The following is a 13,570-nucleotide window of genomic DNA, read 5'->3' as shown; positions in this document are numbered from 1 at the left end:
TTTGCAAAAGTTCAAACAACTCTCAGCATAGATGCAGATATTGAAAGAGCACGAGAGCTACTTCACAGAACACTATTATAAACTACTGATTAGAAAAAATATTAAAACCCAGATACAAAATGTTCCCCAAAACTATACACAGAGTAACTTCAAGCTATTTCTTGAGTTTGTGGCATTAAAGTATTACTCCATATTAAGTTCTACCACATCAAGGTCGCTTACTATTGGCTCCCTCCAGGCTTTCTCTCTCAGCCCAAGCAAGACAAAGGAGACCAGTAATTGAGGATTTACAGGGTATCTCAGCACTCATTCACTGAAAGCCATCATAAACCAAAAAGAAAAAAAAAATTACTAATTTGTCCCTTCACCCGTCCAATAAATTGCTCTTGAAGACCACCAGTAAGCAAAAAACAAGCAGTTTCTAACTGCTGTTAGAATAACTCATCTAAAAGCAGTTTAGAGCTGTTGAGATTCCCCCAGCTTAACGCCTGCGCAAGAAATGTCTGAGCAAGAGATGCTGAATGCTGCCATCCCTGCCTTGATACACGGTCATCCCACACATGAAAGAATCTGCTTTGATACAGTGTGTCATGGTCCTTAGCTGTTGTTCAAGAATTAAACCATGTAAGTATTGACAAAAAAATTAGAAATTCTGCTTTACAGCAGAACAACCACAGTCCTCAGAGCTTGAGGATAGAAGACTATTGCAAGAACCCATTCTATGCTTTTTTTAGTCAATACATACTGAAATCTCAAGCACTGATCATGAAAAGAGACCACAGGTGTTGATGTTGCCATTCTAGAATATGCTTGGAAAGTAGAACCATGCCACCTTGAACAACACCCCAAGATAGTTTTGCCACTAGTTTCTTTCCCCCCGCCCCTATATCAGTAATCATGCCAATGCTGAATCACTTTATCATACCAACAGGCCAAATTAGACCTTTAGGTCACAAAATGTGCCTCCTACACTGTGTCTGAAAACCTGTTTAGCAATTACAGAACCATGACAGAACTTCCAGTTACCTTCTAAGGCAACTCAGGACATTAAGACAATCAATTTAGTTTTGTACTTAATGAAGAAAATCTCATTTTGGGGTGAGCTCTCTTTCCAGAGAGCAGGGAGCAGTTTGTGTGCAATACCAGATGCACTGAAGAACATCGGTTCCCTTGCTTTCAGCAGGTCTCATGCTGCACAGAGAGCAAACCCTTTATGTTAGGAACTCAGTTCACCACCATTGCTGCACCATGCTCCAAAAGGAAATGTTTTACTGACTTAAAGGGCAAATTATAAAAGCTGCCTGCACACTTGAGGGGAGAAGACATTCAGTTCAAATGGCTCTCCACCCTTTTCATTGAGCTGCTTTGTGATTAACAGCACTGAGTTGGCAGAGATGCCCCTTGCCCCCACAGGGATCTCAGTCCACAGATTTCACTTCTGGCACTACTCAGAAACTTTTCCCATTCCACCTCAGACCAACACGTATGCCTAGAACTATGTAAGAATTGGGTTTTAATCAATATGCTATTCAAGAGGATTGGAAATTAAATTAGGCAGCTAGATAATATAAATTAAAAAGCATCTTATTAACACGGGAGTTGAAACAGCTGCTGCCTTGTAACACCGGGCAGCCCTAGGGGACGGTACTGACACTTCCACTTCTCTCCCCCAGACTCTTTGACTGGCTCCCGCACAAAGAAGAGGGTAGCTCCTTCATTTCAAAAAGCATATTAGCCTATTTTTCAGAATAAGATATCCAGGAGACGACAAAACCCACTCAGTATGTTAGAAGGCAGATTAGAAAAAAGAGGCAGCGAGGTCTGCATGAAAGGAGCAGAAAAATTCACTTGGGTAAAGCACAGTAAAGTCTCTTCCAGACACTAGAAGAACTACTGCTCAAGTGATTGCGTTCATAACACATTCTGAAAATTTCAAGGCAAGGAGGTGCAAGTTCCACAGGTATCTGTAAGTTACAGCAATGGGTGAATGACAACAACCAATTCCTAACCAAATTAGTGCTGACAATTGTTTCATCAACACTAGCAATGAGCAGAAAATGTGAGTTCTAGTCATTTTTGTAGCCCCACGCAAGGCAGTCTGCTGAGGCTTATTGCTACAGCTCCAACAGCCTCAAGACAAGGCTTTGGGTCAAAAGTTTTCCAGAGCCACAACAACCACAACGCTGGAAAGCTCCATCCCCATCAATCATTTGGCTGCCACTCCTGAGGTTGGGTTGGATGGCAGACATCTCAGAGGACATGAGCACAGTGCAGAAAGCTGGGGAGAGTTGCCAGTTGTTCAAACAATAAAAAGTCACAAGCACAATTAACAGTAATGCAAAGAAAGTAGGTTCAACCACAAGATGCTTTTAAGCACAAGAAGGAATTAGAAACAAAACCAGACTCACAAAGAGAATATGAAAGGTCTTTATGCTCAAGATGGAATAAGAGCTAGAAGGGACAAAGTGAAATAAATATGCAGTAAAGGATAATAATCTAGGAGTATATTCTACATTCAGGTCGAACAAATAAGATGAACATTTTGAACATTTCTGTTATGTGAGATGGAGAAGTTCAGTGTCTTATTAGCATCAGATCCCCTTAAAAAAAAAAAAAAAAAAAAAAAACAGGTGAAAGGCTGTCATTCCAACAGAAAGAAGAAAATTGTGAAATACAACAGTTAGCAAGTACGTAAATTACACATCTAGAAAGAAACTGAGCTTGGGGGAAATATAAAAAATCCCTACCCAAGAGTGCTAATCAAGGAGTTGGAACCAGTCACAGAACCAAGGCTGCCACGGGAAGCTTAGGAGAGACGTGTGAAGGATCAGGGGGCTGAGAAAGGCAAACAGCGCCTCTTTTAAAAGGATGCAGGAAACAAACGCTCAGCTTAACTCCAGTGGCCACAATTTCTAAAACAAAGGGCTTAAAACACATAGAAGAAAAGACCACCAGACAGCATTGTAGTCTCAGTCAAACTGGATCAAGTCAAATTTCCTTCTAAAAATATAGTGATCTACTTCAAAGAGGAAGAGTAAGAAAGAAATGCCTTTAAAAAAATAGCATTACTAGACAACACTTCCAATTAGTGTTATAAGCTAGAAAACCATCGCCTAGCAAAATAATAGTAATAATAATGTGGCAGGGGCACAACTCTGAGATCTGCTTTCCAGGGAGTTCTACCAAACAAAAGATTATTACAATGGGATTTAATTCTATTCAATGTTTGCATCAACAACATGGGTGCTGAATACAGAAGACATTTATTAAATATGTCAATGATATAAAGCTAGGAAGGACAAAATTAAAATTCAAATCAATTTTGCAAATTAGAAACTGGCAGAAGAGGAACAAAATCAAGTGGGGATGAGCACAAAGCTCTATACTCGAACAGAAAGAATGAGTCATATAAAAAAGACAATGGGAAATACAAGTAGTAGTCTCTGAGAAAATAAATAGCGTCTACATCCCAAGCTGGACAGCCAATGTCACGCAACTGCAAAATGAGCAAGTGGCACTGAAATGTACAACCAACAGCACAACTTCCAGAATAAATGAAGTAATCTTTTCTGCTCGACTTTGTACTACGTATATGGATGAAATATTCTACCACCACTGAAGCATCACATTTCAAGAAAATAACTGACATAAACCCAAAAAAAAAAGAAGAAAAACAATAAAAATGACCTAGAAGAAATATAGAATGAGCTGGATTTGGTTATTTTTTTCAATAAGGGAATGTTGAAAGAGGACTTCCTAAGAACTGAAGCACCTAGTAGGCAAATAAAAAGCAAGGGATCAATTTGTTTTCCATGTCCCTCACAAAAATAAAAAATAAAAAAAAGAAAAAAAAGAAGCCACATTGAGCACTGGAGGGAAGACGACCACTTTCCAAGTGTAAGGATACTGAAACCCTAGAAGGGATTACCAAGGGTTCTTCTGGAGTGACCAACAATGGAGGCAATTAAAACAAAACAAAGTTCACCATGATCACAAGAAGTTTCTCACTCCTTGTTGTTCCTTAAACCTGGCTCTAACATTCGTTTCAGAAGATATCAAGATGCGAGAGAGAATTTGCAGATTTTTTCCAGTTTAAACACTTGAAGCTTTTTGTTCTCTTCTCCTGCTTACCTTCAGCATAGTCTTAATTTTCAATTAGCACTCTTCTTACGTGTTTGTGATGATCACAGTTACCATGGCTGCAAAGAAAGGAGTCCATCTTATGCTCTCTTATTGCTAGAGCTTTAAAAAAAAACTCAATAGGACTGCATCAGAGGAGAAGGGAACCTGCTAATTTCTATTTAACTCTCCCAATTCTGTGACTCATGGGTTTACTGCTGATTTGTACTTCCATAGACTAAGAGAGCATACGGCAAGTTAAACAGACATGAAGAACTGGAAAGTACAATAGAAGCCAATTAATGAAAATCAATACTTTAGAAGACTACACTGCACTGATAATAAAGCTCATGTGGTTTACAGAATTAGACTAATTTCACTGTTTCATATAAAAAAATTAGACAACAGTTTCAATGAAGCGTTCTCTCAAGTGTGCAGTTTAAAAGATTACCTTCCTAATTTAATCAAACTAGTAATAATAACAATGGATAACTATTAATGATATTACAGACAGCAGCAAGGGAGAAAGTGTGCCTTGATAAGAACTTCTGAAGGTCCTCTTTCAATCCCTCATACATAAGGCAGAGGCCATGCAAGCCATGTGCCACACACCAGGTATTACCTGGTACCTTGAGAGGCAGACATCAGCTAGGACCATGTGTCTGCAATGAGAGATGTGCAATACTTCCCATCAAGTTCTCAACATCTAGCCCAAACCAGCCCCTCCAGTCTTACTTTGTAGCCACCGAAAGGAAGAGCTGCCCCTCCAGAGGGAAATTCATCAGGTCTCAGCCATGCCTTAGCCCCTGCAAAGGGCTGGCTGTGGTACTCTGCTCCTCCCCACTGTCTACAGAGTCAGCCTAATGGCACTTGCTCAGACTTGAGACCAGCTCTTCCATGGCATCCCAATTTAGACATCTAACATCATTTCTCCTTCCTTTTTGTCCTCAGTAAACGTTGGTTGAAGCTCTATAGCCTCTGAAGGAAAGCCAAGTTCCCAAGGTAGAACTAAACACAACAACTGTGAGGACAGAGAGGTCAGAGCAAATACATAAAGTGATAGAAAACCATTCCTTGTAAAAAGATGGTGCACCAATCTGTTACTTTCTCCTATAAAAGCCATTTTTGGAAGGCACAGAAAATAACCCAAATTGCATGCACAGGGTACAGCAATAAGTCTCCTGTGAAATGTAAAGAGGTGGGGGGAGGCATGCTACTGATGTAAGCACTTCCATGTGAGCCTAACGGCATCCTCATGAGAGAAGTCACAATGGTCTAATTACATTATTTGCAACACTGAGCTGAAAACTACGTTAATATGAGCTTAATTTAAGACCATATTAACTGCATACTCTTCTCCATATCCTCACTGTCCAGAAAGTAACTGTTGTAAGAGGGAAAGCTACACATTAATGTTGGAAACTAACAGCACTATTCTGTAAATATTTAGGTAGTATTTCAACAGAACATCTCACATCCTGCAAATTAAAACAGGTGTAAATGACTGAAGAAATTAAAAAGTTTTGCAGTGCCCTTTTATTTTTCCTAAGTAACATCATTGACAAGAATAGCTTTGATTCCTAAAATTACAAAGAGTTCGATAAAGATTTTTGAACTTCACAACAGCATCCAATACACCGAGAAACAACTTTTCACACTGAAGTACCTAGGCTGGACCCAGGACACATCACATCATAAGTCCCATAGGGATAAAGGTCCAGCGACCTCAAAATTAGAGTTGGTGCTTGGGCCTGAGGAGATCAAGTTGCTGGGCCATGGTGGCAGCTTCTGCCCTGAGTTCCTTCTTGGGATACAAGGTTTCAAAACTTAAACACCAGAAAATGAAAAAAGCCAAGCTCAGGTCTCTGCAATACCCCAATGAGATCTTCCAGATGTAAGACATCTGTAAGCACACTGCTCATGAAGGACAACAAATGCAGAGTGAATTAGGGCTTCACATACTTCCTCAAACCCTTAGGACCATTCCCTCCCTTATTTTCTCCATGGACTCTTCTACAAACCTGTGTTAAAAGTTAGGACTTTATCTAACGTACAACAAAATAGCAAATAAAGTGTAAGATTAAACAAGGCTCTCACTTATTTGATCTTTACTTATGCTACACAATCACCAGCACTCTAAGAAGCAAGATTTCAAATGCAGAGATTTACACCCTGAATTGCGTATCCTTTCTTTGTGGTTAAGGGCCAGTTACATATATTGAGACCTGAAAGAACAGATTATACTAATACTTTGCTATGAAGAAAGAAAGAAAATCATCCTCACCACATATTCAAATATATTATGCAACAGCTCAAACCCCTGGGTACCAAATTCACCATTTGGTTTGTCCCGTTGCCCTCCCAGGCACAGAGAAAATCCAGTGTCATACCTAACCAATTTAGCCTAATTTCCTGGCTCCACTGCTGGAAGGCTGAAGAGAAAAGCTAAGCTAATCAGGGAAGTCTAATGCCTAAAATACATTCAGAAGCTCCAAAGGATGACTAAAAAAAAAGTCAGTATGCTCTACTTTAGGCTCATACGCTAGTTTCTTGCTTATTTTAGGCACACGGTCACCTCATGCTCAATTTTCAGTTCATACGTTAAAAAAGACCTAGACGTATGCCTCTAATAGTACAGTCCTCCAGCAAAGTATTTTAGGCTTGATTCCAACTTCAGCAAAGACATTCACAGCCGAGCCACTCCATACTTCAGGGTTATCTGATAGTTCATTTTAAAACTCCTTGAAATAAATGAAGTCAGGCTACACGACTATAAAGAGAAAGCAATGATAAAAAGAAAAAGATGTCTGCCCAGAGCAGCATATAATACAACAAGGAGCAAGCATTGGACTGATACGACCAATAAGTATTCGAAGCACTTCCCCCACTTATGTGAAGATGAATCCAGAAAGCCCAAGTAAGATGCTGTGCTAACCAAAGCATTCCCTAACTAAACCAAAAAATATTAAGAAAACACTTTGGCTGTAACTGTTGAAGTGTCACTACTTGTCTTTTTCTCCAATCAAAATAATTACTAACAAACGACTGAATAATCGTCATGACCTGCTTTGTAAATCAACTCAAAAGTTTTCAATTAATATAATCGTGTTTTCTACCTAAAAGTATAAAATTTACTACTTCACTTTTACCACTTATTTGCGATCTTTGCCTTTGAATTTAACACTTGGTTATTCACTTACTACTACTCTACATGACAAAGGAAAGGAAAAGAGGATACCAGGGACAGGTAAGGTATTCTCAGACATTTCTGTATTACTCTTCCTCCTCCCCTCCCTGGTTTCCACTACAATTTTATTGAACATTCCTTGATGCTGTACTGTTGCCACCAAGCTGTTTTGCCCTTGAAGACATTCACAGCATTTCTCTTCCACTAGCACGTGAAACCCCTGATTCTATTTATCCCCAGCTGAACATCTTTCATAAAACTGTACGAGTTGCCTTCACAGCACGCTGCAAGTGCAGCCCAAGTCCCCAGCACCCAACATTACATCATCGTGGCTGGAATCATGCCAAACCTGCCAAGCTGTGTGGTACGGGAGGACCCGTTACCGCCTTTGATGCTCACATCAAGTCATCTGCGAGCTGTTCAGCAGCAGCAACCAGCTTTCCTGGTGATCAACAGGACCAAGGAAAATGAGTCCGTGGGCATCATGGGCTGTGTGTGTGTTTTTACAAGACCCAAAACAATGCACGAGCGGTCCTGATAAAAATGTACAGGCTGCAGACTCATAAAATAGAGATGGGTAGTAAAAGGAAAGAACATTGTGTTATCTGGAAAGCTATATAACTTGAAAAAGAGGAAAGGCTTTTTTTTTCCCCCCTCAAGTACTTTACATAAATTGAAGCTGCAATCATTATAGTGTTAAAGTTTACGAGAGAATTGATCTGCTACCTTGTTACTGCACATGTTCAGGGGGTGTCATACAAATAAAGACAGGACCTAACTCTAGCCTGGAAACGCGATTTAATGGTAAATGAGTCGGAACAAAGCCCGAAACTTAGCGAATCGCCTACAGCCATCCTGTGTGCGGAGAGACTGCCCTTGGACAACTTTCCTGTTTCTAAACAGAAAAGATTTTTTCCCAAGACCCGACAAAAGCCCAACGCGAGCTAACACGAAGAGAAGCAGCGCTCGCAGGAGCCTGCAGCCCGTGTCACCGGGGATATTGATCCACACGGGGATTTTTTCCCCACAAAAACCTCGAGCTCCCCAGGCAGCAGGCGACGGGCACGCAACCACCCCACCCGAAACGGGGGGAAAAAAGAGGGTTTGAGGGCTGCCAGATATCGATGACAAGGCTGCGGGGGCACCCTGTATAGGCACACGGGAGCGTTTCAGTGCTGATTGTGGTTTTATCTTAAAAAATAAAGTTTCGACAGGTGCGTAGCTGAGAGAAACTCGCGCAGGAGCGGGCAGGGCTCGGTCCCTGGCACAAGCTGGGGAACAAAACGCGCGCACACACACACACACACGAGAGGGACGGCAGACCCCGGCCACATAACCCTGGCTTATTGATTAGTTAATTTATTATTTATTAGCCGCTCCGCTCTCCCCGACGGCCGCTTCCCGCCGAAACGCCGTGAGGTGAGAGCGAGGGGGGGGGGGGGGTCCGTGAGGGGAGGGGAGGGGAGGGGAGAGGAGGGACCCCTCCCTCCCCCCCCCCACCCGCTAACGGCCCCGCGGCTGACCTGAGGGTGCGGTTGCCGGCGCAGCCGCGGCGCTCCATGGCGGCGGGCACGCAGCTGGTGAGCTCGGTCCAGTCGGCGTGCAGCCCGCAGCTCCAGCCGGTGGAGAAGCGGGAGAAGAGCCAGGTGTCCTTGTCGCCGCCCGGGCGGTGGCAGGCGCACTTCTTCTGGCCGGCGCGGCAGTAGCAGGGCTGCTCCAGGCGGATGTTGCGCACCAGGTGCCGCCCGAAGGTGGTGCCGCCCGTCTTCTGGATGTGCAGGAAGACGATCACGTCGCGGCCCCGCATGTCGAAGCGCACCCGGCGGCACAGCTCCCCCCGCGCGAACGGGAACTTGGGCACCAGCCGCGGCAGCGCCGCCGCCGCCTCCTCCGCCTCCTCCTCGTCCGCCGCGTCCCCTCCGCGCCGGGCGGCGGAGGCCGGCGGGCGGCGGGGGCAGGCGGCGCCGGGGCAGGCGGGCGACACGTACTGGTAGACGATGAGCAGGAAGAGCAGCGCCAGCAGCGGCGGCAGCAGCCACCTGTTGAAGCGCTCGTCCATGGCGGCGCGCGGGGCACGGCACGGAGCGGGCTCAGGCGCTGCCGGCCGCTGCCAGGGCGGGCGTCCCGCCCGGCTCCCCTCGCGCGGGCGGCATAGCTGCTCGCCGCCCCGGGCTCGGCTCAGCCCGGCGCGGCCATGCCCGGCTCGGCTCCGCGCTCCCCGGCCGGCGGCGGCGGCGGCAGCGGGCGCCCGGCTCTCGCCGCCCGCAGCCCCGCGCTGCCGAGCGGCGCCGGCAACTCTCCAGCCCAAACGCGCCGCTCTGCCCCCCGCGGGGCGGGGCGCCGCGCAGCCGCCCGCCAATCCGGGCGCGCGGCCGGCCCGGCAGCCAATGGGCGGGCGCGGCACGCCGGCTCTGCCGCCAATGGGAGCCGAGGGGGAGGAAAGGAGGGGGGGAGAGGGAGCCGCTCCTCGCTCCCCTCCAGGTACCGGGCGGAGACCAATAGCGCGCGGGGGGGCGGCGGGGACAGCCAATGAGGAGGCGGGGGCGGGGCGGAAGGCAGCCAATGAGGGGGGAGAGGGGGCTCCGCCAGGTGAGCGGGGCGCCCGGGCCGTGAGGCGAGGCTCGGGCCGGACCCCACAACGGCTCCTAACGGCCCCCACCGGCCCCTGGGGCTGGTTGCCCATCTGCGCTATTTAATCGCAGAATGCCTCAGTTTACTCCATTTATTCATCAGGTACCTGGCAGCGCTACGGCAACTTTCTCCAGTGTCTTTCAACCAGCTCTGGAAGACCTCTGACAGCGCGGTGCGTCCCCGTGGCACTATTTAGCTCTATAACAACGTTAAAGCTCCGCATCTTACCAGGAAGGTTTCTACACGGAAAGCAGGAGTATTTAGGCTCTTGAAAGGGAACATCAGCTCCTATTAAAAACTGTGTGAAATACTGCAAAGAGCCAGCAAACAGCCTGAAGTAAAGGAGATGAAACTCTGGGAGCTGTGAAACGTTCCTAAAATTGCTGCTACAACACCATCCATCCCCTGGCTTCCAACATACGCACGTATCACACACACACACACGCCTGTTTGTCCAGGATCTCACAACGCCGTTAAGGTATGAGGCTGGTAAAAGCCTCTGGATCTTACCAGGCATCACGAGAGATGCGCTTCTATCTGCAGTGAAACTTTGTAGAGAACACCCTGGATTATCTGGTGAAAGCATTTTGTTCTCACCCTTAGCCTGTTCATTACCGAACAAGCAAACATCAAACCAGAGAAGCAACATTAAGTATAGCCTTGTTTCTGTAACGTTTCTGTAACAGAATAGCACTAGGATGGCTTGTGGTGGTAACCGTGTATTTGGAATAAAAACACCGCTAAAGGATTTAGACTGAAGTACCTCTTGTAGTGCTTTTAGTAAGATGCAGAAGTGCTATTACAATTTAAGATTTTCTCATTAAATAGCAGATTGTTGACACAGTAACTTCACCTCCGTGAAAAGGTAAATGTACTAAACAGGGAAACTGTGAATTACAGTTACATTTAAAGTTCCTATTTATTTAGACTTGCACAACACAGTTACTGATTTGTGAAGACCAGCAAAAAAACATACCTCTATTTATTTCTTTATTGGATAGAAAGGATGTACAGGAGAACATTTATAATGAGGTTTAGATGAGAAACTTGACCTTTAAAAAACTGTCATATTTCTGAAACTGGCAAAAAGTACGTGCGGGCCCACAGAAACGAATGTGCTTATGCAGCTCTCAAGGACAGCCTTTTAACTTACGAATTTTAATATTCCTAATGATGTTTTGCAGCCCATGCTTGCTGGAGAGCTACAACCCACAGCACCTCCAGCCACCACCCAGTTCTTCACAACTGCACACAGTGCATGCCCTCACACCATAAGCTGTACTGCCAGTGAGGCCAAAGGTTCAGAGAGCATTCAGTGTCTCCAGCAGGTGCCTGCCTGGCATTGCACTTCTTGGATGCTGAGTATCCCTACAAAGAGAACATTGTGTTTCTATTTGGGAGTATTTTATGTTCTCCTTAGAGATGTACGTGTTATGGCGCAAGGCCCCGTGGGACTGAACTTTCCTAATATTAGTTAGGTTCTTTCAAAGTCAATGGCTGTAGTTCATCAGCCTCAGCGGAGCAATAATAAGGGTCATTTTGAATCCAGCCATGTTTCTGCTGATTTAATGGGAACATAGCTGAGTTCAAAACAAAGCCCTAAAAACTGCAAGCACTGCTCAGTCCCAACATTTTTCCCCTTAAAATATAACTCAGCTGTAAGTCTCCAACAAGAGTTTACTTATAAGGAAAATCAAAAGTTAGTTACAAGCTAGTTTTCAGGTACTCTGAATAAAGTTTCCATGGATTTCAAAACAGTTACAAGTAAGATTTAAGGTTCTCTTATTTCCTACATAATAATTCTCCAAGATCCTGTTCACCAAGAGTTCACCAAGTATTCAAATAAGAGAATCCTGAAATGATCTACTCCTCGTAGCAGTTTCAGGTAGATGACCTCAAAAAAACCCCACACCTGTTAAAACCAGCATGTAATCTCTGCTGTCATCTCTACCAGAGAAGTGCTGACGTGTGAAAATGCACACACAAAACAGTATTAAAATTCCAGCACAGTACGCCTCTTCTGCTTGGCACTTCCCAGGTAGCACACAACAGGCTTTCTGAGTTGCTAAAAATAAAAATTGGCATGCTTACCATTTATTTTAGAAATCGATATAACATTTGCTAGTCTGAACCAACAGGCATGGGAAATTGTGTCAGTGCCAACATCAGGTTTGGTACAGAATGCATGACTAAGAAAATGATATTACGAAGCTAAGGTACAAAATTATGATTTCATTCAGCAATTACCTGTCTGACAAGGTTTATATTTAATAATCTATTAATGCAAAATTGAAGTGACACCGACATCACGTTGGTTTCTTTCAATTATTTATCACCGTCTGACCTGAAATGTTTCAACACTTGTAGCCAGTTGAGATTTCCCATAAAACAATTTTTCATTGTTCAGCAAGTCCCAGGTTTCTCCCTTTTCACAAGGATGCAAACAGTAAAGCTGTAATAGCTAAATTAATAGACTCATGCTAACTTCATTCATCTCTTTGGGATTAATTTGTTCCAAGGTTTATAGTATAAACCTCCCTTATTTTTTGTCAGATTAAATTTTATTCTTTGCAGTTACTGAACCTTCCATTTCAATGGCACATTAAATGTTGTATTCTTCCTTTTAAAGTAATTTATGCATTATACTGTCACCGGCTCACCATCTTGTAACTCTTGCAACTCATCACGACACGTTAATTTTTACTTCTCGTGCTTGCTGTTCTTTTTATGCAGGTAATAACTTTCTTAAACCTATGACCCCCCCCTCCTTTTTTTCCCTTTAGTCAGATTCAGACAACAAAGAAGAAATGACACTTCAGGTCCAGCAGAGATCACAATGTAAAAGGTGAGAGTTAAAATGTGTTCTTCAGTTACTTTCATACATTGTCCTGGGTGTGATACAGCATCACTATTCCTTTATTATATAGACTATGCTGATCCTTCATAGTCTTAAATGTTTCACGTGTGGCAGTCCATATGCAAATGCCTCTGAAAATCATTCCTTACACGCTGCTGCTTGTTTACCTCCTGAGATAAATGACCAGCTGTATTCTGCTTTGAATACTGATCATTCCACCTGTGTAAGGCTCTGACCTAGGACAACTCGAACATCCAGCATTCTACTCAGTGCCCTTTTGTTTACAACCATCACTCGGCAGTTTAAAACTGCTCATAGAAAAATACATATGTATAGTTACAGTTGTTGGGAAGATAGTTTCCCAGGAAAACAAGAAAAAAAGGAATATTTTTGAAAACTTTGAACTACATCTTTTTAGATCAATGCTAAAGCTTAGCTGTATATACATAGATGTCCTTTCTATCAAGCACACATGGTTATCTTTTGCTCTTGCACCACTATAGCCCATCCTTGGATTCACAGTGGGTATCAGCAAATGAAACAGCACCTGGGACCATTCCTGGGCATTGCAACATCGTCATTTAGCAGAGTAAAGAAGGAGAAAATGCTCTAACCACGTTTTGGCATGTGAATTAGCACTCTCCCAGACAACCCCTGGACATAGTTTGGGGAGTCAAACCATTCCAGAAAACACCAGTCACCAAGAGCACCACTGCCAGTCAGGCTGTGTCACAGTATATGGCCTCAGTATCCAAGGAAGTTCCTGAGCACATTTA

The 13,570-nt window shown here is 44.1% G+C and overlaps 1 protein-coding gene across 1 annotated transcript in view; it reads right to left on the bottom strand.

The window, feature by feature from the left end:
- HS6ST3 (heparan sulfate 6-O-sulfotransferase 3) overlaps positions 1 to 9,628 on the bottom strand; it is a 297,234-nt gene extending 287,606 nt beyond the window's left edge. The window contains exon 1 of the mRNA XM_068677199.1: positions 8,830 to 9,628. Coding sequence (XP_068533300.1) covers positions 8,830 to 9,365 — 536 coding nt within the window. The 5' untranslated portion in view covers positions 9,366 to 9,628. The remainder of the gene's footprint in view (positions 1 to 8,829) is intronic.
- Positions 9,629 to 13,570: the final 3,942 nt, after the last annotated feature.

This window comes from Anas acuta, chromosome 1 (assembly GCF_963932015.1).
Source record: "Anas acuta chromosome 1, bAnaAcu1.1, whole genome shotgun sequence".
Taxonomy (NCBI): domain Eukaryota; kingdom Metazoa; phylum Chordata; class Aves; order Anseriformes; family Anatidae; genus Anas; species Anas acuta.
This window is presented reverse-complemented; position numbering and strand designations above follow the sequence as displayed.